General features: G+C 40.5%; 1 protein-coding gene across 8 annotated transcripts in view; it reads right to left on the reverse strand.

Moving 5' to 3' along the window:
• Positions 1–24,648, reverse strand: part of srpk2 (SRSF protein kinase 2) — a 75,773-nt gene that overhangs the window by 42,877 nt on the left and 8,248 nt on the right. For 2 of the 8 annotated variants that reach the window (XM_080874684.1, XM_080874676.1), the window contains exon 1: positions 4,575–5,284. The exons of 5 other annotated variants lie outside the window; for them this stretch is intronic. In XM_080874684.1, coding sequence (XP_080730810.1) covers positions 4,575–4,612 — 38 coding nt within the window. In that variant the 5' untranslated portion in view covers positions 4,613–5,284. Of the gene's footprint in view, positions 1–4,574; positions 5,285–24,648 lie in introns of those variants that run through there. One more of the 8 variants, XM_080874683.1, reaches the window with a different exon arrangement.

Here is a 24,648-nt window from a genome sequence, read left to right on the forward strand (position 1 = left end):
TAGAAGGGCAAGAATGAGGCTTGGAAAAAATAGAAAGTGGAAAGAGTGGGTGATTTGAAAGGACCAATTAAAGGCCTGCAGGGAAGACTGGAATGTTGTGTGTGTAAACATATTGAGTCAACAGGGACTAGGGACTGGACACACACACACACACACACACACACACACACACACACACACACACACACACACACACACACACACACACACACACACACAAGGAAGTCAAGCCAGTTAAAATGCATTTCTGCTGGTTGTCATGTGGATTTAAGGGAAAACGGTCCCACTTTCTTTAAAGCAGAACAAAAACAGTTTCGGTGGTAATTTTTTTTGTGAGCAATTTGCCAAAACTAGTGGAAAAAGAAAATGTGCTTTTGTTAGAAGTGAAGATAAACAAACGCGGAAGCCTTTGTGCTTGGGAAGAGCGTGAGCTCATAAAAGCTTTTCCAGAAGTGTAGGTGTGTGTTTTCAGGGTAAACATGTATTTATTTTGCTTACATTTCCATATACAAGGCGTTAATTAATAATCAATAAGTAATTTAAGTTTCATCCCAGAGCACTGACAGCATCATCCTATCATGCATCTACTGGTGCCGCTACACGACCTTTGAACCTACACTGTAAATCCTACTGAGGATCTCTCACCGGATCAGATGCCCAAGTCCAGATCACATGACCACTGGTGATCGACTTACTACTTGTGAGGTATCTTATTCCTTTCTGCTGCATGTTTGACTCAGTGATTCCTATTGCTGATTAACCGCATAGGACTTCAGTACACGAGGTGGAAATTCCCAGAGTTATTCTGCAGTGCAGAGCTTTGACTGTGCAGTCAGGTTAGACTAGTTTGCAAGGGCTGAAAACTTCATGGTAGTTTCTGTGGGTGTGCATGTAGCAGACACTGTTATTTACATTTGCAATATCACCAAAAGCCCTCAGAGGGACAGGAGAGATTGCATGCATGAGATTCCTCTTCCTCCTCTTCCATCTGTCTCACACTGAAGGCAGGAAAAAGAAAAAATAAAGAGGTGGAAAGAGAGAAAGTAAAATGTAATCTTATGTTTCTTTTCAGCCATGAGCGAGGGGCAGGTGGTAATGGAGGGCAGACGGGCAGGGCAGGGGGCTAGTTTACGAGCTAGCTCCCTGACACGCTTCATTAGCTATTGTCATGTTGCGCCACTGGTATGCCTGCACGTGTGCTCGCGCGCCCCGTTTCTGGGTCGGACTAAAGAAGATGGTGGAGGCCATGTAGGCCAGCCAAAGCTGCATACTCTGCGAGAATGCGATAGCTGCTGAATGTGATGCCTGTCTGCTGCATAGGCCCGGCTTCCTGACCGGTTGGACGCATTCCAGCGCTGCATCCTCGGCAGCTCTTTCTGACCTATTCTTCTAACTCGGGCAGTCTGAAGGAAAGCAGGAAAGAGGCTGCTCAGACCATCTGGTTGTAACTAGCATAACCAGTAAGCTGTGTTTCAACCTGTGACAAGCAGATATAAAATATATACTTGCATTGTGTGGATGCCGATTAATGAAAAACCAGCTACACAATCGCATTCTAATTGGGTGTAGCCTAAGAAGCACATCATGCTTTCGAAGCAGGTATGTGGCATTTACAACAACACAACTGAGTGTTGTTGTAATCGCACCAAGAGTTTAACGTTTCAGTAACTGTTCCTCTCAACAGCTACGAAAATTACACGAACCTCAAGCCAGCCTTTGAAAGCCTTTAAACTCTTGACCTTTGGCTGTTTATTTATTCAACTTGTGTTTAATCCCAAGAAAGTCTTCTAAGGATGTAAGCCCTTAACCCAGCAGCATCCGTTATTATGACCTAAAATGACGTGCCGTCACCCTTCACAGAGTTGCTTTAAGCTGCTCACACGCAATAAAGACGTCAAAACACTTAAATATCCTCAAACGGGCACACACATGCACACAAATACACACACACTTCTCGTCCTCCATCCATCTCCACTATGCCTCAAGTGCTAAGTTACACAACAGGGATCGTCTTCCTAGTGCAGCGTCTCCAGGAGAAATTTGTCACTGCACTGCTTCTTGCTCTTTTCAGGCCAGACGAGTCCATCCGTTTAGCTTAACACACATCAAATCCACTTATTGTGACAAACATATCACTGCACATCCCGAATGAAAAGCACCCCACAACAGTGTGTGCATGCATGTGTGTATGGTTTCATGGCATCTGGGGCACAGATGGTGTTATAGTCAAAGAAACTGAGCTGATTTGTCTCACAAAAAAAGCTAAACATAGATTCTGAAGTTCACTTGACCTTAAAATACAATCCCCTAATAAAGTGCAAAATAAGTCAAACTTCCACACTAGTTCATGTTCACATATGGGGTTAGAAAATAACCAATATACTAATTTCAATCATTACTGCATGTCAGCAGAGTCCAATAATCAAAGCTATTCATATTCAGAGAGAAAACTCAGAAAAGCAGCAAAACTTCACAGCTATGAGTGTGAAATGATTGTCACTGCAGCTCCATGTAATCAATGGCTGACTGAAAACACTTGGTTTTTGCCCATCTGACAAAAAAAACTATATTTCGCATGTGATTAAATAAAACCCTACTTTAAGAGAAAAGTTATTAAAATATATCTTTATAACAATTCTGCTCATTTCTGTTGGGGAAAGCAAGAAAAAATTCTTTGGATGTCAATTTTCTTGTTTATATGCAGAACCTCTACAGAACTACAGCTCTGGTCATAGGACATGCTTGCAGGAGTTAAAGGAGGCAGCAGTGCGTGCATGAGTGCAACTCTTTGGCGTTACCTGCCGTGGAACAAGAGACTGCTGCATTATTCTTGATTACAGAGAGACTGCTGTGACCCAAACAATGGAGGTAGGAAAATAAAAACTGGACAGAGTAATGAAAGCTGTGATACTGTACATTTGGAGAACCCAAGGTCAGGAAGCAGAATTTATTTGTTTAGATGCTATAAATATGACGGTTTACATGCACATATTCACTTTTATCACCAGCCTATCGTATGTGTGTGTGTGCATCTGATGCCATTTATCAATTTAGTTTGTGAGACCAGTAAAAAGCCACTCTCCTCTGTGCCCAACTGCCCATGTAATACTGCCTGATATTGTTACTGCCCATTTACTTTAGCCCATCTACGTGCCGACTGCGCCATATGTTTTAAGTGTGCCAGTCTGGGACCTGGCACCAAGTTGTGTGGATGGCAGTGGCTCTGCCTGATCGTACTTGGCACGGCATCACTAGCTACCTGAGTCATCCAGTCTGCCTGCTCCTGCCCCCCAGCAACCGTCAAATCGAGCTCTTTCCACTCTTTTCTGCACAGTCAAAATGGGAATGTGGACCTCTCCCGATTAGATCTGAATGGATATATGTTCTCATGCATTCAGTTAAAAAAGGAAAAGAAAAAAAAAAGCTTTTGCAAAGGTTCGCTTTTAGTTTGACTGCTTGGAAACTACCAATAAACTGAGCTTTTGCTCCCAAACATTTCTCTCATCTTTACTTCCAGAACTACGCAATCAAGACTGGCTTTAAAAACCGGGATTACCTCAGTAGCCCTAAACAAACCAACATACCAACAAACAAAAAAAGCACTGTGTTCACTTTGATCCTGTGGGGTGACTAATTAGGTATGAATAGGTACAAATTATTAAAGAGGGCACAATCTTGACTGAACGAGGGTGAGATAAGGAATGCTTAGCCCTGATGCATGTAGCTGTCATTCAGCGTAGTGTATCCTGTCCTGGCAATTAGAAAAATGTACGGTGTGCGAGTTTCTGTGTATTCAATTAGCCAAGGTGTACCATGTCACTGATAATGCCTGGTGACCTTGCTATTAACACTCATCATTACTGTTTGGTGATTTGGTATGTATATTTACAATGAATTTGCAGTTCATCAAATTATGATTAAGCTGCCTGGGTGTGAGTGTGTTTTGCAAAGAGGTTGTGTTGTGTCCGAAGGAGCAATCGATCGGGAATATTATGCACTAAGGTGCGTCATGTGGTTATCTGTTGTCTCGCACTGCTGCTGAGATGCATTGCTGCTGCTGCTGGCCGTGCTGATGTTGACGTGTGTTGACACTCTTGCTGTGTAAGCTCTGAGCTCAAGCACCACAAAGAGACTGCGTGTGTTCGTATGTGCATGTATTGTTGTCACTGTTCGTATAGGAAATGTTACGGCCTCGGAAGGCAGCGTGAGCTCATGCATCTGTCTACAACAGTGTGTGTGTGATCGAGATGTGTTATGTACTGTACATGCTCATATGTGCATGCAGAAAAGGACGCTCTGTTGAAATGTTACAGAACCATGCAACAATAAACCGTTGCGTTTTTCGCCCTGCTACAGTAACTGCTGTGTGACCCAGACAATAGAAGGAACCAAGGCTGAAGGAACGGAGACAGAAACAGAAAGAGAAACAGAGAGGAGACAAAACATGGAGGTGCTGAGGGGGATGGTGGTGGTGGAAGAGGCTCGTGGGAAGAAACAAAACGACATGCAAACTAACATATCGAGGCAAAATGAGAACAGTAATGAGAGAGGGAAGGAGGAAGATGAGGTGTTACCTTTCAGGGGACGAGGATTTCTCCGAGTTCACGGACATGAGCGGTGCCTGTTAGCCGCTCTCTGGCCGAGGGACCACAGGAGACGGCGAAATGGAACAGAAAGCTCCTTTTTCCCCCACACCTCTTGTTTTTTTGCTCTTCTCTATCACCCCCGGTTGTTTGTCTGAGTAAAGGAGAGGAGAGGGTTACTGCCTCCCCTCCTTCTCCTCCTTCACGTCTTTTTCCTCCTCCTCCTCTTCCTGCTCTTCCTTCCTCTCTGTCTTATGTCCTCTCACTCTAAAGAGAAGAAAGGATGGGGGACGAGGCTCCACAGAGGGCGATAAAAGAGCAGCTACTGTGCAGTGCACAGTCTGTGTGTGTCTGCCTATGTCCCTGTGTGTGTGTGTGTGCGAGTTGATAGAGAGAGCAGCAATGTCAGTCAGGCGCCCCTCCTCATGTCTGAGCCTCCTTCCTCCCTCCCTTTCCTTCCTTCCTTCTCCTCCTTCACCTTGCCTCTCTCTCTCTCACTTTCCCTCCTTTAACTGAAGCACCTTTTTTCTTGTCTCCCTCTTTTCTTTGTTTCCTTCCTCTCTGGTGTCGCTGGTTGAACCGGGTGATGAAATCTATTCACAGGCTCTCGATCCACAGCGTGTCTGTCTCTGTCGATGCATTTCACCCTTTCCTCTCTGTCTAGCTGGCTCTGTCAGGCCTTCTGCAGCTCTGCACAACAACAGAGCCCAGAGCAAGGCGGAGCATTCCACTTTCTGCGCAGGCAGAGGGGGAGTTGGCTTGTCACACCGACAGAAAAATGAATGCACTTCTCCTTGAGGCATACCCTCCTCCCCCGTTTTCCTCTATTACATAGTCCAGCCCCTCTCTCTATCGCTCTCACAGTCTTCCTCTGTCTCTCTCTCTTTCTCTCTCAATTGCCTTATTACAACATCCTGTATCTCAGGGCAACACAGCACAGATCCCCCCCCCCCACACACACACACAAAATCTGGCATCTTTTCTCAATTTCTCTAAACCTAATTTCCACCTCTGTTTTTTTCTTGCTCGTAAACGTGCGCCTCGTACTTTTCTGCCCTCTGTGTGCCATCTCTTGGGGCAGATGGGTCTGCTTCTACATGAGTGAACAGCTCACAGAGAGGTAGCCAGAGGGTGCGCCATGATGGGGGGTCTGTGTCTTTCTCCCAATCTGACCTCAATATTGCTGTGTGGGTGTGTGGAGAGATGCGTGCACGAGTGTATGCAGGCTTGAAGGGACATTCTGGGGCTTATTTGGCTGATTAGTCATTAATCATAAAACTGCTTGCAGTTTACACTGTCTGTATGAAACGACACTGACTTGTTTGGGCTTATATCCATAAAGTGTTTAAAATGAAGAGAGATTCTGATGGATTATTCAGCTGCGATGTGTTGTTCTTAACACGGTTGCACACCTTTAATATCTCAGTGTTTTTTTAGGTCATCGCAGGGAATGTTGCAAATTAGTAAGCATGGCTGCTTTGACGTTACAGAATGTAATTAACTCTGCACCAGCCTGATGTCATAACTTCTTTTGTATGGCAATTCCATCAGGCTACTGCACAAACACATCTATTTACTAAATGTATGGCTCTATGGGTAGCAGCTGGTTGGAAGTCGCCAGTTTTGTTCAGACCACATTAGCTACAATTATCAGATAGATGGCCATAAAGTTATCTATATTCATGGTTCCCACAGGACGAACTGCACTGAAAACTGACAGCTGATTTCTCTGAACTTCAGTATGTACCCTCAGCCCCGGCTGAAAATGAACTGGAATCACTTTGGTCATCACTTTGTTTTTGGACACTAACAGGGGTGATTTTACCGAAAGCTTAATTTGGAGTGAACAAAACGAAACATCTACTAAATGATGAATAACAACAAAACATGATCGTGCCATCACAGTACCATTCCACAAACATCGTTACAACCAAACGATCTGTGACTGATTTTATAGATGCTGCAATAAATGTGTTTTCTTAGTAAGCGGTCGAAACATCTGAGAGCCATCAGATGTATGAGAAAAAGAGGCCGAAAGAAAACCAGGAACACAATGATCCTCTTTCTCTCCCATCTCCATACAGTTCCACTTTCCCACATAAAAGGACTACATTAGGCACACATGTCTCAGAGCCAAACTATTGTCCTCATTCTCTGTGGATGTGGGCCAATGGGGGGTAAAGAACACTCTCAGACTCAGCGCATCCAGACAGCAGGAAGAATATTGAGCCGATATGAGAGAGCGCACTCAACTTTTTATTCACTTCTTTTCAATAACCATTTTTGTTTTTATGGTCACAGGAGGTGGGGGAGGGTAGCCGATGCCCACAGCAGAACAAAGGTGTAAGAGTATGACAAATAGGTTTACATACAGTGCACATATTTACCCACTCTGCCCACTATTGTTAGGTTATGCAAAGGAATGACTGTGAGAGGAAACCAAAGCAAAAGATTTAAGCAGGGATCACAATATCAGAGCGAATGAAAGGGTAATCATTTCCAACTATTGTACGGCTAAAATATTTATTAATGCCAACAAATATTGGCTTATGTCACAGTCAATCTGAAAAATCTTACAGGCAAAAACTTTAAAGTATAAGCAAAGGCTCAGCTTCAATGTGTAGATTTGAAGATGAAGGTGAGAATTTTTCAGTTTTCCCATAATTCTTATTATAGACCTGATGGTAAAGCTTGGAGTATAAAATACAGCATCCTAAATGATTCTAGGTAAATGTTTAAAAAACAAAGAAAAACATTAAAAATGTAAAAAACTTTTGTAGGTTTCAGCTTCAGTGACAAGATCAGTGTCCTTTTCTTGTTTTTCTTTCAGGTGCAGAGCTTTGAAGTTACAGGCTGATCATACAAAACAGGCAAATTGGAGATGGCAATATAGTGACTTGTATTTTTATAACTTTTAAGGGATACATACAACAGACTAATTTTTTTAAAAATGAATAATGATCTGTTAGTACCTACATTTTAAATGTTATATATGAACTGTGTCATTAATCCATTTTAAGCAGGGTTCCTTTAGTGACCAGACCCCACCGATCCTTTAATGACTAAGTACTAAACAGTCCCTATTTTGTATCATGTGGTTATTTTCCTTTCATACATGTCTTTCTGAGCTGTACACATTTCCACAGTGGGGTCAGACCACAGAGAAATTCATGGGTGCCATCACTTCTAAATCCTCCTAAATTTGATGGGTCCATTGGTACAATCCTGATGTCACCTCTTCATTGAAATAAGTCTTATGTAAGGCATGTATACCTTATTCAAGTAAATCACACATTAACACCTGAGTACACACACACACACACACACACACACACACACACACACACACACACACACAGTAGTATTTCACTCAGGGCATCAATCTGCACACTTAAAGTCTGATTCTTGTTCTATTTTCAAAAGAAGAAGGAGCAAAAGAAGAATAAGAAAGAGGGAGAGGGAGGGAGATGATGACTCTCATGAGCAGATATATTTTAGGAGCTGGTATTGAGGTTGCTGGGAGCTATCTTTAAGCGGCCTACTTCTACTCACTGCTTGGTGAATACTGGGGAGAGAAAAGGGGTTTATATAGGCAACACACACTCAGACGTAGACACACACTGGTCTTTTTGCAAATTGCTTCTGGACATACAGTATGCTAAAACAGAGGAATACAGACAGAAGTCAGAGCAATCATATACACAATAAGCATATTCATACACAATGTGCACCATACGTGCGTGGTGGGGGTATGTGTGTGCATGCTAATGCAGGCGAGTGATATGCTGTTACTTTAACAGTGACTGTGCTTTTTGTGTCAGCAGGCTTGTTTGTGTCTGCAGAAACACCGCCCCCAAGTGGAATCACACACACAATCACACACACAAAACAACCTGTCCATGAGTGTGACAGTATGGATGTTTAGACCAGCTTGCAAACTCTAAAGAAAACGTCCAAGTGCCAGAAACTGCAGTTCGTCTAATGACCACCTGAGGCTGACTCCAAAAGAAAGCCAGTACACACATATTTAAAAAACAGTTTGATCTAAAAGAAAATGAAAATGGCAAAATATTATTTTTCCACATATGGCAACTCGGTATAAGCTTATTCGTAGTATAATGTATTGTGTTTTGTTGCGTATCTGAAATTTTCAGAACTAAATTAAAAACCGTGTACATATAATTGATTTATTTTTATTACCAATAACACAGAATAACAAGCTAGTTCTGCTTTGAAACAGAGCTATGCAGATTACTTTGAAAATTGTGTTTGTGCAAATGAATAAAATACAAAGTAGCCAATTTTACTGAGCTGTAAAACATAGCTAGAGCTCAAAGTAGAGCTCAATAGCTTGAAAGAAACAGTAAGCCTATCCCAGCTCAGTTTGGCGTCGCGACACATATTCATCCTTTCATTCTTCAATTGTATAACTTGTAGTAATGCATGACTAAATAAAGATTGAAATGTTAAACTTCCGTCACCTCCATATTTGGATTCATTTGTTTTTCTTTTGTTGGAGACACAGCATAAGAGCTGCATGTAACTCTGTAGCTGCAGTTCTGTAACCCCAGTGTTTGCTGAAAACTTAGCACTCTGTCCTCTTGTCCAAATATAGTAACTCCTGCTTCCGAAAAACTGAAACCATGGAGGCTGAAATGCTAACACTGTGGCTTCAAGCTTTGCCCAAAGCCAATGGGTGACGTCACAATGGCTATGTCGAATTTTTTATATGCAGTCTATGGTTTGGACCAGTTGGAGCCTCCGATCCGCAGTTGTGCAGACTGCCATATGGATCAGACTCAAACTGCAACACGTGTCAAAAATAAATACAGGAGCGTTGAGCTTCACATTTCCTGCTGCCTAAAGAACTAGATCACAAGTAATTTACAATGATGGGTGAAACACACAAACTGTAAAGTTTCTTTTTTTTTCCTTCCATTGTTTTTTTTTTTTTTTTTTGGTAACAGAAAATGACTCATATCTGCAGACCTGACAATGACATCAAAGGTAACTCTAGCTCAAACAACCCTGAGATTCTGGGTTGAATCACCTTTTTTATTTTTAAATAAGCAGTGTAGGACATAAATGACTCAAACATCAAACCAAGTGATATGAATTCATATCATTTGAATAACCTTAGACTTATGTGATCATTTAAAAAAAAGCTGTAAATTAACAATGCAGAACTCTGCTTATTGTTTAAATGAACTTTAAGATACTTAAATAAGCAAGTCAGGTGAAAGAAATATTGGAAGGGTAAAATGAGGTCTAGCGTGGTAATCACAAACGTTATACAGCAGGCCTGGCAAAATCGCTAGCCCGACGTCCCGGAGCTAGCGATATCTCCGGTCGGGCGACCAAAATCTATCTCAGCCCCACCCGTCGGACTATCATATAGCCTGACCGGCTATCGCTAGCAATTTTGCGAGCCCTGTACAGTAAAGACTATTTTCACAAATGAGAGTCCAGCTCACTCAGAAAAGCAGAGCACAAGTTGACCTATTAATACAGGCGATGGCTCTTTGTTACTTAAATTGAAGCCTGACTGATACAGTGTTTAAGAGCAATACCAACGCCAATATTTGGTCAGTGAAAATCTCATATATCGGCTGATGTCTTATCTTTTTTCTTTCAGACACACACAACTAGGGCTGCCACGATTAGTCGACTAGTCACGATTACGTCGACTATCAAAATCGTCGACGACTGATTTAATAGTCGACGCGTCATTTGAAGCTTTGTAAGATCCCAAAAGCAGGAATAAGTAGCAGGATTTAAGAGTGTAATAACGGACTGAAACAGAAGATGGCAGCACTGCATGTACAAGGATGCCAGCTGCCGTTAAACCCCGAAGAAGAAGAAACTGTGTCCCAGAATTCATAGCGCGGCCCAGCGCAGTTGTCAACAATGGCGGCAGCTAGTTAGTTTTAATATTACTCTTATTATTCTTTCTGGGTCACAAAATAAACGTTTAACATATTTTCAGGCGAGAATGTAGCTGTGTAAACCTCAAATATCTGCTCAGTTTATCAAGACACCACATATTTTCAAAAGCGCTCCGACGTTTTCGGAGGCGTCTGTTACCCACTAGCTCGTTAGCTAGGCGGGGGCCATGAGAGCACCGGACTCCCGGCAGATCGTTTTCAAACCCACCGCCCTACTCAGGTTAAACATATACAAGTCACTTAGATAACTTAAAAATGTTATTGTTTGGCTTTTTTCAGTATTTTATTTGTTCCTGAGTAAATCGGCTGAGTTTATTAAACTCCACCGAAACAATCTGCACATTTAATTAGAATTCAATTAACTATCATCTTGTCTTTATTTTTAGTTAGCACAGACCTTAAACACTTAAAGCTGTAAGCTAATGATAGTTATATAAGAGCAGATGCTGCTGGTGCAATAAGCTGTACTTTTACGTTCAGTGGATGATGATCTGATTAGTCGACTAATCGCAAAAATAATCGGTGACTAGTCGACTATCAAAATAATCGTTTGTGGCAGCCCTACACACAACATAAATAGATTTCTATAACTTTTGTTATGCATAGATAATATGGATATGCAGTTGCCAAATAATCTTGTTTTACTGTCACGTCATGGTAGGGCTGCTCGATTATGGCAAAAATGATAATCACGATTATTTTCACTGAAATTGAGATCTCGATTATTTGACGATATTTATTTAACCCTTTAAGACCTACTATAGAACCAAGTCCGCCAGACCTTATATTATTTTTTTACATGTTGTAGTGCCATTTGTGGGAGCATTTCAAGTTGCTAAATAACTGTTATAGCCCATATTTTAATAATATGTATGCATTAAGTCCATAGTAACTACATTAATTGCAAAAAAGTGCAATAAACTACAAAAAAATTGAAAATCGTTTTTGTTTTGTTTTTTTACATATATTTCTACTTGGAGAAATTTAAGAGGTTTATCCCTCAAAACTTTAAATACAAAAAAGTTGCAAAAAATAGTTTACAACAACAGGAAATTTATTTTGAGTGTCTTCATAGTTTTATTTTGGAGATACACCAATTTTTATATACTGCAGGAAAAACAAAAAAAAAACAATCCTATGATGCAAATTTGCAAAGAAAACAGCATGTGCATCAAAATAAACTATTTCCAGCAGTGCAATTCGAGTTCTAAGCATCCCAGAAACTATTCAGAAAAGTCAAACATGACCAGTATAGGCTTTTAAGGCCTACAAGTAAAAAAAAAACTACATTTCCGTGAAAATGACGTCACTTCCGGTTTCGGCCAGGAAATGGCGGACATGCGACAGTTCGCGCTGACGTCTGTTTCACTGTGGGAAGTGTTACGAACAGCTGATCGGATCGGCAAAGCGTGTTTCTGGAATATTATGTTTTTGTTCCTGCAAGAGCTTTTTATGCAATTTTTGCAAAGCTTTATGTGGAAGGAAACCGTGACCGAGGACAAGCTGATGGCATAAGATGTAAGTACAACTCCTCCGGTTTCATATGCAAAACAAATTATTGCGCTAGCTTACGCGGTTCCGGTTCTACAGGGATTTAAAAAATAGTTACACAAAACGGAGCGTGCTGCTCTGACCGGCTTTAAAGGGTTAACAATGACTTTAAAAAATAATATAAAATAGTGTGCAACACCACTGAAGTTTTTTTTTTTTTTTTTTACCTCTCTTTTCAACCAACAGCAGTCACTCTCCTCTCCAAATAACATCTGCTTAGCTTTCCGAGCTTCCCTCGGGTCCTCTTAATCAGCGGTCTCCAACCTTTTTTGTGCCACGGACCGGTTTATGCCCGACAATATTTTCACGGACCGGCCTTTAAGGTGTCGGATAAATGAGGGAGGGGCTAATAATCGGCTCAGTCATTTTTGATGATCGTTGAAAGCCCAGATCGTAATCGTGATTAAAATTCGATTAATTGAGCAGCCCTACGTCATGGCATTTCTCCCATCTCTTCTTGACTTTTTGAATTTTCAATTATCAGCTATTATATATGCAGATACTGATATCTCACTACATTAGTTGGGCTCTAATTCAAATAATAATCAATATAAACATAATCAATTGGCATCACCAAGTTCAAAAAGTCTTTTTAAGGGTTGCCTGGATCATGTATTCACATATAAGATATGTACTGTTTAAATGGCACAGCAAGCAGTGTCAACAACAGCATGCACATCACAAATGCAGTAGAATTATTTTAAAACTAAGCCCTGTTCCGAGACATTTGGACTCCTCATGGGTTTGGATCTTGCCTTGAACCTCCCCCCCACCCCTATTTTTCTTCCTACTCATCTCCCATCATGTTTTTTCCAGTGAAGTGAAAAAAAGTGTACAGCTCCTTCCCACTACATGCACACAAACACAGAGAGCAGCACGCTGGTCAGGGCAGAATGCTTGCAATTCCTCCAAACATACAAAGGTAAGCAACTTGCACTTTCTGTGCCTCATTACCCGGAGAAAATCCAAACACTAGACTGATCTACCTGCTCCTGTACGTTTGGGAATCTGTACTTGCAATTTGTAAGTTATATGGTCATAAATCCCTTAACAGCGCCATGTTGTGGGAACAAAACTTAAAACATTCATTTTTTTTTGGTATGAAAGGTTGAAGGTAGAGCTGGGCGATATGAGATTTTTTTCATATCACGATATGTTTTTTTCATTTCAGGCGATAACGATATCTATCACGATATAAGCCAAATAACTATATTTGTAAGATTTAAATGTGCCGTTGCTCACAAGTAAAATGTGAAATAATCAGCAGCTTGTTTTTATTTAAATATTTATTTCCCATAATAAGTTCAACAGGGTAGATGTACTTAAGGAACATGAGACTTTTTCAGATAAATAAAGGCAAATATTGCAAACTACACAAAAGGCAGCCACTAAAGCGTTTAAGTTTCAAAATAGAACAAACGAAACAGACTAAATTGTCAATTCCACTTAGAAACAAAATATTAATTCTAAAAATAAATCTTAGTTTGTTTTACAGAAGAACAGACAAAACTGACTAACTTTTGTCAATATCAAATAAACTGAGAACTAAAAGGAAATTCTCAATCTCTCCTTGTTGTATAGCTGAGCTTTTCAAACAGTTTTAACAGTTACTTTAGTCTGACAAAAGCCGAATGACGAATTAGCGCTTCCAGTCAGAGACTGAGGCTACGTCCACACGTACACGGGTATTTTTGAAAACGGAGATTTTCCGTTTTCGTTTTAAAAAATAATCCCGTCCACACATAAAGGCAGAAATGAAGGAAAACGCTGCTATGAACATGCCAAAGCAGCAGGTGGCGCTAGATTCCTAACCGTGCAGAAATGTTGGCCAATCAGAAGTCTAGAAGCCTCTGTGGGAAAAAGTAAACAAAGCTGGGGCATAGAAGCAGAACCGAGTCGTATATGTGGAGGGACAGTAACTGTGTGTATATGTAAGCATTTAAACACTGCAGAGAGTAGAATTAACAGTAACAGTATTGTAGAAATTCATTTCACCGAAACAATAACGTGGCGCACAGTGTGACGCATGCACCGGTTTATTGTATTTCCAGACTTGCTTTCGGCACAATTTACAGTGCACGCTACTCTGTTTTTTGTCAGACTTGAAATAGCCGAAATACCTTCACCCTACGGAATTTCTATGGCTCTTCCGTTCGACAATCTCTCCGCCATTGGAACCATCATCTGTTTTCTCTTCGGTCACGCTCGGTTGATTTTTCTAGTCGGCACACTCATTTCCTCCATTACCCGCTGGCTGCTTCCCAAACAAACACACGTGCGGCTTGGCACTTGTGCTGTACGTAACAAGTCACGCGACGTGACGCTGCGGCTGTGATTGGTTCGGCTCTGCGCTACTTAATTTGGATTGGCTGACCTTTTTTTTTTTTTTTAAGAGGACAAGAGCGGCGAAGTCTATCGCGATAGTTTAATTTCTCTATCGAGTAAAAGTTATATCGCGATACATATCGTTATCGTTCTATCGCCCAGCTCTAGTTGAAGGTTAGGCTGATGGTTAGGGCTGAGTGTGTTAATGTAATGGTTCGAATAAGGACCAGGAAACCAATGTAAGTGTGAAGGGATGAAAACAAATCACAAAAAAACCCCACGGCTCTGTGTGGTTTTCTTAGAGCTTATTAACTAAGTGGTGCCTGTTTATTTAATGAGTGAGCAACCTGTGACCTGTCTTCCTGACCTCATCTGCCTCACCAGATGGAAATTTAAATAGATTGTATCACATGTGGGGTTGGGTAACACTTAACACCAGCCTAACCCACAAAATGGCTAACTTCATGTTTTTTAACGCCCTTTTACCACGCTAATTACGGAAAGGACAAGGACTTTAAATAACAACACTTATTGAAACAAAGATGCCAGCATGATCAGTGTACTGCTGCTGCTGCTGAAGGAGAGAACTAACTGGTAAATTTAAGGGGCCCCTTTAAAAAAAAACAAAAAAAACCCTGAACATTTTTAGTGGTTTTAAGGGTTGAAAGACACTTTATGAATCACACATTCCTCTTGTCCACAAATAAATACTGCATGTTCCACATTTGGTGAGATAAACAAAAGATAAATGCTGTTCAGTGATTTACAGTGTGGCAAAAAAACAGGAGAGGTGGTAGTAGTGTCTACAAAGAATCCATTTACCAAAGACCAAAAACTCAAACATGGATGCCCTCTACTGGACATAACTAGGATTGCAATACTGAGAAGAAAACCTGCCGACAATACACTTTTCACTTGATAGCAGGAACTCGTGATGGGATACAAGGAACCAGGGAGAAATAAAAGCAACACTTTGGGAGGTGATGGAAGGATACACAGCCTGTATTGTTAGAAGGCAAGGGGAATAGAAGAAACCAGCTTGGCCTGCGTTTCTAACTGCACAGCGTTGTTATAACAACCATGCACTAGAGAGTGGATGTGGCCACTACTGAGCGTTATGTCAACACAGTGATTAGGATATTTCCCCTTTGTTTATTGATTATTGAAATGGTTATTGCCATGATGTCACTGAAACTGTCAGCGAATAGTGGACAAATGTCTTTGTCAGAAAAAATGTGCCTCACATGACCTATGCAAGGAATTGGAATAATTTAAGAGAGATATGACTTCTGTTTAAACTCAGCCATGTGCAAAATTGACCATGACGCTTCCTGTCATTAGTTACGTTTTACTGGCAAGAAGACAAAACCACAAAACCGTTTAACAGATAACTGGCAGCTCTAAGTTACAAGAAGGAACACACTACCAGAAAAAAAAACATTATCCTTTTCACACAATAGCAGCCATGCAACAGTAATAAATAAGATATTAAAAAATATGAGATTTATGACACAAACTTGCTTAAAAAATGTTAGAGCAACCTGAACATTAACCAACCTACAATAAAATGAGAAATTAAGCAAGAGGAATATAGCTAAATCAGAATTAAATAGAAAAAATTGCTACAAAATATAATAAATCATAAATTAATAACAATTTAAGAGGTTATAATATAGTAATTCAAAAATCCCATATATGCTGCTTTCCACACAGACAGAAATACCACATTTAATACATTTGTGCTCGGGAGCAATTCCGATCTATAGGAATATAACCAGAATACAACCAGCTCGCAAACAGTTGAGTCGCCCAAAGTTGTGTTCATTGACAAAGGCCGAGTCAGACTAATGGCAACATGCTGGCAGTCTGTCTGCATTTGTAAATTAGAGAACAAATAAGTTATTTGCAAACCTTTGACAATCTCTCTGATGATTGCAGTCAGTCCAAGTCAGACTGCAACTGTTTGCACAAAGGTTGCTTCTTATCAGCCGAACCATGCAATTGGCTTGCGATCAAAGGTGACCGCGAGTGTGCATCACCCCAAGCTCTAGGCAGCCATTCAGTCACCACGAGTTACAATCGGTAGCAGAATGTGAAAAGGTAAGTGTGTCCAGTCTTGGCAGGTTTTTCCAGTTAAGCCAGTTAAATCATGTTTACATCAGATGGTGGTGCATGAGATGAGCCCTCTTGTTCATAGTATTGCACGAGTATTTTAATTTATTTAATAAAATCTGAACATTTGATGCCCATGTTTCAATACAATAACATCACACAAAATATCACAATACTAAGCTGTGTCTATTCTTTCCTCCACCCCTGCTAAATAGGCTCTTTCAGCTGTACTCGCAGATATACACATAAAAAAACTGTAGTTTAAATTTCTTACAGTGGAGTGAAGGATAAGCTACACTGCCTCCCACCTATTTATTCAAGACAACACTGCTAAATACAAGCTATACACTACTATACAGATGCTTATGAAGGTTTTTTGGTGACACACTAAATTAGGACACCAGACTGCTCAGTATGGCCAATTATTCAGTGTTTACAATAGCAACAGAAGTCTTGATCGAAACCCGCTGATGCACAGACTGTGAAGGACACACAAATACACATGAGTATACACACATTCTCCAGAGATGTGGGTTAGTATGCTGAGGCGATACCGGGGCAAACAAATAACCTTGTGGCTAGACTGCAAACACAAACAGCGAGTGCACTAGACACAAGCAATTGAATAGCATAGAAATGAGTATTGATTCTGCTCCCTTCTACATACATGCTACATATTATCTGTAATTATATATCAGGGAATAGAAAAACATTTTATATGTTGTGCTCTCAACCGCATTGTCAGTACGAGCAGCATCTTGGTATCTCATCATCATCGCTTTTGCAGTTTCTTTTAACTGAAGCTGTATCACATTTTCCATGAGGCTTTGGGTTGGCCGTTTCCTATTTTTAAAAAGGGGGCAATTACTTTAAATCACTGTGTGGTTTATGTTGTGCAAAAGCTATCAAGCAAGCACTAAGAAGCGATAGGAGGAGCCAGACTATTCTTTAAAAAAAGGGGGTTGGGCATTAGTTGATCTGCTGTATCTAGAACCACAGGGTTTAACAGACGGCATCAACAACAGTTTGCAAAAAACGGTGCGAGACAGCGAAATTCAGGGTTGTGATTTCTGCTGGGGATACTTACTACTACTTACTCGCCAAAATATTCTGCAATTATTCTGCAACCTTTTTTTACTCTAAGATGTCTTTAAGTAACCCATCTAACTAATCAAGTCCAGAGATTTCTTTTTTGTTTTTTAAAATACTGACAAAAATGTTTACGCACTCATCAAAGTTGCCTCCAACTGTAACCTCGTACCTTCTGTAATTAAGCTAGCGGAAGGGTTATTTGCAGGGGTGTTTTTTGCGCTGGGTTTTGATTTCCAGGCCAAATACTGCCTGCCCTGTGTGCTTTTTGAGAGTTGTTGGGGCCTGGCTGTATACAAACTACATACAGGGGAGGGGGGCATTCTAAAAAAAAATTTTTATTTATAGTTCCTAAATTGCTACCAGCATGAGAGAGAATAAAAAGCTACACAAAGTCATTAGAATACAATTCCGATACATTTTCATGGCTAACCATGTCAAAACACAGCTCTGAGAAATTAACTATGCCTTGAGAGGCTGTAGAGTGCACAGTATGCAGAACCTGCATTTTAATTTAGCTTGTGAGGAGAAACACCCAAATGGCAGCATATGTTACACTTTTTAAAAAGGGGAAATAAAGCTGTGAACCAGATCAGGTTCTGTCTTCACAAGTCTTATTTTTCATCTAATCTCTAATGAGGTATGTATTTCTCAGACAGACTACACTGAGAAACATCACTTTCAGATGTATCTGCATGCAAAAAAAAGGACTAAAACAATAATAATCGTAACTTTTTGAGGAAGAAAGAATTTCTGCTATTCATAAGAAGCAGCTCCTCCTTTCCAGTTAGCCAGGAGGTGGCAGTGGAGAGTGACTCTATGCTGTTTCCAACCTCTCCAACTGTGATAAGCTGCTGCCCTCACAGAATTACATGCGCTATTAATGACTTCAGTCTTTACGTGATGACCCACTGGCGAGGAACTGCGGTGCTGGACCACGCTTTGTGAGCATTAGACGAGAGGCTCAAATCCTTGCCTCTGAGCAAATCCTATTTGGACCACACACACTAAAGTTGAGAATCCCTCCTTTTAATTCGCTCTTGTTCTTGTCTCCTTATTCAGCCTGATCGACTCGGTAGATTTACTCGGATCTTGTGCTTTCCTGGCTAATGCTCCCGGAAAGCAGGAGGAAAATCTTTAAAGAGCTCAAACTCCCACCAGCCAGAAAAACAAAATTCACCCTTTATTCCCCCTGCAGCAAACCACTAGATGAGATGCAGTTCATATAATTACAACCGATTGCAGCAGTGGTCAACTCACAAGTGTTGCCTTGCTGTCACAATTTAAAAAAGCAACAACCCCCCCCTCCAAAAAAAACCCTTTAACATGGGGGAGGATCAGAGGCATCGAAACCCAACACACTTTGCCCACTAATAGCAGTTGAAAAGGTGAGTTGAAAGAGCGAGCTGCTTTGCAGGAGTTCCTACTCCAACGCCTACTTCTACATTCAATTATTCTGTCAGTCAGCAATAACAGAACCACTGTGGCCACCGGGGAGAAAATGGTTTCCATTCACACACACACACACTACAGAGGAAAGAACCAATATCATATTACAATTCAGTATGTAACAATGAATGACCCGTTGAGACGGCATAGCCAGTCTCTTAGACAGCACAACGCCGAGCAGCACATGACAAGAAATGCGTTTGCATTTTCTACATGACATTCACGTGTTGCCTTATCTTGACCCCAAAACAGATACTGTATATTTAAAAATGGACCTCTTCCAATTTTTAAGTAGTGTGTCAAAGTCTCGAGTCAGCTCCCCCCAAACGTCTTTTTCTTTTTTTTCATTAAGCCTTTGTTAAGGTCTTTCAAAGTTGTACTTTTGACCCCTGCAATAGTAGATGGTGGATTTGAACCCAGAACCTTCTTGCTGTGAGGCAACAGTGCTGACCGCCTGATTTTGATTTTTAAACAGTCAGTAGCAACAGGTCTGATGGAGTGATGAATCCAGATTTTAAATTTATGGTTCAAATCGTCAATATGTATGGAAAAAGGCAGAAGCATCACTAAAACATGGCGGAGACTCTGTCATGGTGTGAACTGCATTTCTGCCAGTGATGCAGTGCCATCGGGAAAGTGTCTGATTAGCAAAGGGTTCATTCTTCAGAAGCCTGGAGAATTATTCCTGAGCTCATTTCTTTCAAGAAATTACAAGTAAACTTTCCTAATAGAGCTCAGGCTGTGTTGAAGAATAAAGGCTTTGACTGTGACTTTCCAGTCAAAGTTCCTTTTCCTAGCAAAATATAAAGACATTAAAAAGAAATTATAGAGAAAGAAATTATAGAGGGATGACTCAAGGCTTTTCCTTCCTAAGAGCTGTATAGCTAGATGGGCCTGGCCATGATGGACAGTAGGTAATTAATTCTGCTTTAAAAAGAAAAAAAAAGGTAATAACACATTTTAATCTTTTGGCGTAGACTCTGGTTTATACATTCGCCTAACAAAAAGATGCCCGGTTCTCCCAGAAGGAGGCACAAATCTGTTGGGTGTTGCACCAGGAAGGGCATCCAGCACAAACACCTGCCAAATCAACTATGGACTGCTATCTACTTTGGATCCCTCGGGAGTAAGAGAGCAGCTGAAACTAACTTATACAACGTTGACTCTGGAGAAACAGCACAAATAATACATAAATACAGTATTAATGGAGACAGCCTGTATGTAAATGAAGATACTGGGCTTTCCAGTCTGTGTCTACATTGACCTGTGTGCTGTCTCCCATGTGGCCAGCACAGCAGCTTTTACTAAAACCCTCATTTCCTGCCTGCAGCCACCCTGTGGCATCCTCTAATTCCCCCTCTCACTTCCCTTACTCACTTTCTCCATCCTGGGCTTTTCTGTTGCTACTGGTGGACCAGACACAAGCTCTCCTTTTCACCCTCGCGGTCCCTTTCCCTCCTCGCTTACGCTCTCCCATTATTTTTTTGCTCCACCTCTCTAGCTTTCTGCATGGTTCTCAGCATTTCTTTCTCTCCCTGTTTCTACATGCAGCTCACATGCTCAGCTCTCAGCTCCAGTCGCCCAGGCAGGCCAGAGTATTGATGAAGCTGAGCTGTACAAATCTGCCTCCCAGAAGACTGCTCTCTCTCACACATCTATACAACACATTACATACAGGTCATCAACCCACAACTGCTTCCTAAACTAGAATAATTGGACAGCTCTGAGACACACAGCCACTGGGGTTCATCTACAGAGGAATGGTCTCCTGGCATCCTCAGAAAATCAATTAGGTTTATTAACAGGTAGAAAGTCCACTCCATAACTCTTGCTTATTACTTGTAGTATAAATATTGTTTATTATGATAGCAGGCTGATCTTAAATAAGACAAACGGATAATAAATATAAAAATATCTCATATATCAACATTATGGGAAGAAACAAATCATCTGTTGATATTTTTGAACCTCTAAGCTTTCAACATTAAAAGGCTGAATATACACCAAAATAAAATATCATCTGAATCAGTGTTATCCACTATGTTGATTTCTATTATACTATATAGTGTTTACCCACAGACGTGGCTTCTGAGTTTGAAAAGTTAACCTGATGCAGTGCATTAAACTTGTTTTCTGTTCCACAGTGGTTTAAAGTCCTTTTTCCAGATGAAAATACATTTTGTATTGCATTTGGAGATCAAAGTTCTAGAGTCTGAAGGAAGAATGGAGAGGCTCAGAGTCCAGGGTGTTTGAAGTTCAGTGTGAGTTTGACACAGGTTGTGATGATTTGGGGTCCTCTGCTGCTGGCAGTGATGGTCGCTTCACTGTCTAAAGTCATTGCAGCTGTCAACTGGGAGATTTGAGAGCACTTCACGCTTCCATCTGCTGACAAGCTTTATGGAGATGCCGATTTTCTTTTCCCGCAGGACTTAGCACCTGCATACAGTGCCAAAAATACAACCAAACGGTTTGCTGACCATGTTATTACTTGTTGATTAGCCACCCGACACCACTGAGCTGAACCCCACTGAGAATCTGTAAAGTATTGTCAAGAGGAAGATGGGAAACATCCAACCCAAAAATACAGACAAGCTGAATAGTGCTATCAGACTACCCTGGGCTTCAGTAACACCACAAGCAGATCGCCTCCACTCCACACTGACGCAGTAATTTGTGGAAACATGCCAACTAAGTGTAACTGAATCTAATTTTTAGAACATGTATTAGAAATCCATTTTTGATCTAAGGAAACATTCTTGTAATTCGAGATGCTGGATTTCTGATTTTCATGAGCTATGAGCCATAATCATCAAAATTAGAATAAAAAAGATTTTCACTTTAAGTGTAATGAATAGATTATATGAAAGTTTATCTTTTTGCATTAAACAATAAAACACACACACACCTTTCAATATATTCTTTTTTTTCCCCAAGATTCACTGGTATGGCAAATATCCAAGAAAACCAGAATAACAGCAGCCTGACGTTGGTGAACTTTAATACAAGAACCAGGGTGTGCACTATTAGGCTAGTGGTTAGTCATCTCCTTTCACGCTTGCTATCTAACAATGGGAAAATATTTTTAAAAAAATATTTGAAATAGAAATGAATGTGCATGTTCAATATGATAAATGGACTGGTTCATATATAGTGCCTTTCTACTCTATTTGAGCACTCAAAGCACATTATACTACATGCCTCCTTCATCCATTTGCATGTGCACTTTTTTATGCCTAAGTGCTTTCTATCTCACACACATTCATACTCCAATGGATGCACAGGAGAGGAACTTGGGGTTCGGCATCTTGCCTGACCGTGCTAAATCATAACTGAGGTCATGCTTCTTCAGGGATGGTTGCAAATTTAAGTTTATGTGCACTTTCTTGGCATGCAAACTGGAGCAGCCAGGGATCAAACCAACAACCTTCTGATTAGTAGATGACCTGCTCTACTTCCTGAACTACAGCCACCCATTATGTAAATAATGGTTATTTTTTCATACTTCCATGTTATAACACTGAAATGTAACCTTTCTGTATGCATTACATACTGTATTTGAGTAAACTCCAAGTTCATCTTGTGTCCTTAGACCAGAGAATAAACACTGTACATCCCAATAAGAATATTAGCATTTAGATTCCCTATTGCCAGTCTGTAAAAACAAAAAAAAGTTATGACTACTGAATGCTATTATACTGGAGTCACTTTTCACAGTCAACAACCTGTAAGCCTTGGTATGCTAATCCAGCTCCACTTAATGAAAGAGGTGATTCACAATGAGCCCAAGCAGCTGAAACTTGCAAAGGCTCGGTCATCCTCTAACAAGCTTACTGGCAATTTTTTTCTATTCTTGGACCTTTTATGATGTCATAAAAACGGGGCAGAGTGGCAGTCAATCAGAAGAAAGTTGGTTTAAAGGGAGATGATCTTTATTTATCTTATCTCGGTGAAGCCCCTGAGTTTATCCTGTCTTAAACAAGCTCATTTTGCTGATAACATGCAAAGTCAGTCTATAGAGTCAGTGAGAAAATGCATGCAGCCAGATCGATTTTAATCCAGGCAACTTTAAGCCACAGGATACAGTGAAACTGGTGAGTAACAAATGGCAGGCCCAGGGTAAATCAACACGACATCATTATTCAGCAGTCACCAGTTAGGCATCGACTCTGCACAGCCTTTCTTCCAAACAACTCTCAGCCGATGGTGTTTATTTTAGGCAATGGTCTAGACTTAATAACACAGAGAGAGTTGAACTGAGTAAGCAGGTATAAGTTAAAAAGATTTAAAACAACTACACTAATATTTATTGAGCGATGGTAAATTAGTGTCAGATATTTTCATACTAAATTCTCCAGGTAGCTTGGAAGCAACATCTCAAATTTTAATTGCTCCTGTTGCTTACTTGTGAAGATTTGATATTGGGATTTGTCACCTTTTTTCAACAGCAAATTAGGTGTTCAAAGCTAAACTGCGATTTTCAACCATATGAACAGTGTCACTAAACCCTGCTATAAATGTTGCCGTGAGATGGAATCAGTCTACAATCAGTCTAATATCTGTCTGCAATTGAATTGGGCCAAGTTGGCAATTGCATCCAATCTGTCTCTGATAATACAGGAAACAACTGCAGCAAATCATTCAAAATCCCATATCTGTTGCACTCTACATAGACAGAAATGTACATTTCACTTTTACATTTGTGATGAGGAAGCTTCCTGCTCCAAAGGAACACAACCACAGTGCAACCAGCTGAGTTGTGCTCAATGGCAACGATTAATTCAGACTGATAGCAACACATTGACAGTCTGGCTGCATTTATAAATTAGAAGGCAGTTATTTGCAAACCTTTAACTAACTCTCTGAGAGTGATTGCAGTGCACATCAGACTGTAACTGTTGCAAAAAGGTTGCCTTATATCAGGCAACCTGCACAATCCCCTTGCAATCAAGAGTAGTTATGAATGTGCAAACACCCTCAAATTCTAGGCAACCATTTAATCACCGCAAGGTGCAATCGGTCACAGAACGGGAAAAAATTCTATACAATCACCAGGCAGCCACCGACGTTTTTGTTGATGCAAGGAGGTCGCTTGTCTGTTTTTACTTTTGTGACTGAGCCATTACTTTGACTGAATTAGGAGGCAGTTTGTCAAGCTAAGTGTGTTTTTTTCCGGCTGAGCAGCTTTAATTTCATTTTTCTCGTCTAACCTTATCACAGGATGGAGGAGCATGTTCATAGTATACCCTGAGCACACATTTATTTAATAAAAGATCAACATTTGGTGTCCATCTATCAATACAATACTGCAACACAAAATAGCACGCTATTATCCTGTACTATGCACTCGTATTTGTTTCCCCCACTCCTAGTTATAATGGCTTTATAACGACAATAATGGGTTTATACTTTAAGAAACTGTGAATTGATTAGACATATATTACAAGCACTTGACAGATTAATCAATAGTAAGAGTACCAGATCTGCTATAAGAACTTTTTTCTTTTTTAAAGTTATACTGCTCCACAATCTGGTAATCTAGACCCTGCACACAAAAAAGTCCTGCATCTTTGTTCTCTGACCTGGGCCTGATTTGG

The sequence above is a fragment of the Rhamphochromis sp. 'chilingali' genome (genome assembly GCF_963969265.1).
Source record: "Rhamphochromis sp. 'chilingali' genome assembly, chromosome: 2".
Lineage (NCBI taxonomy): Eukaryota > Metazoa > Chordata > Actinopteri > Cichliformes > Cichlidae > Rhamphochromis > Rhamphochromis sp. 'chilingali'.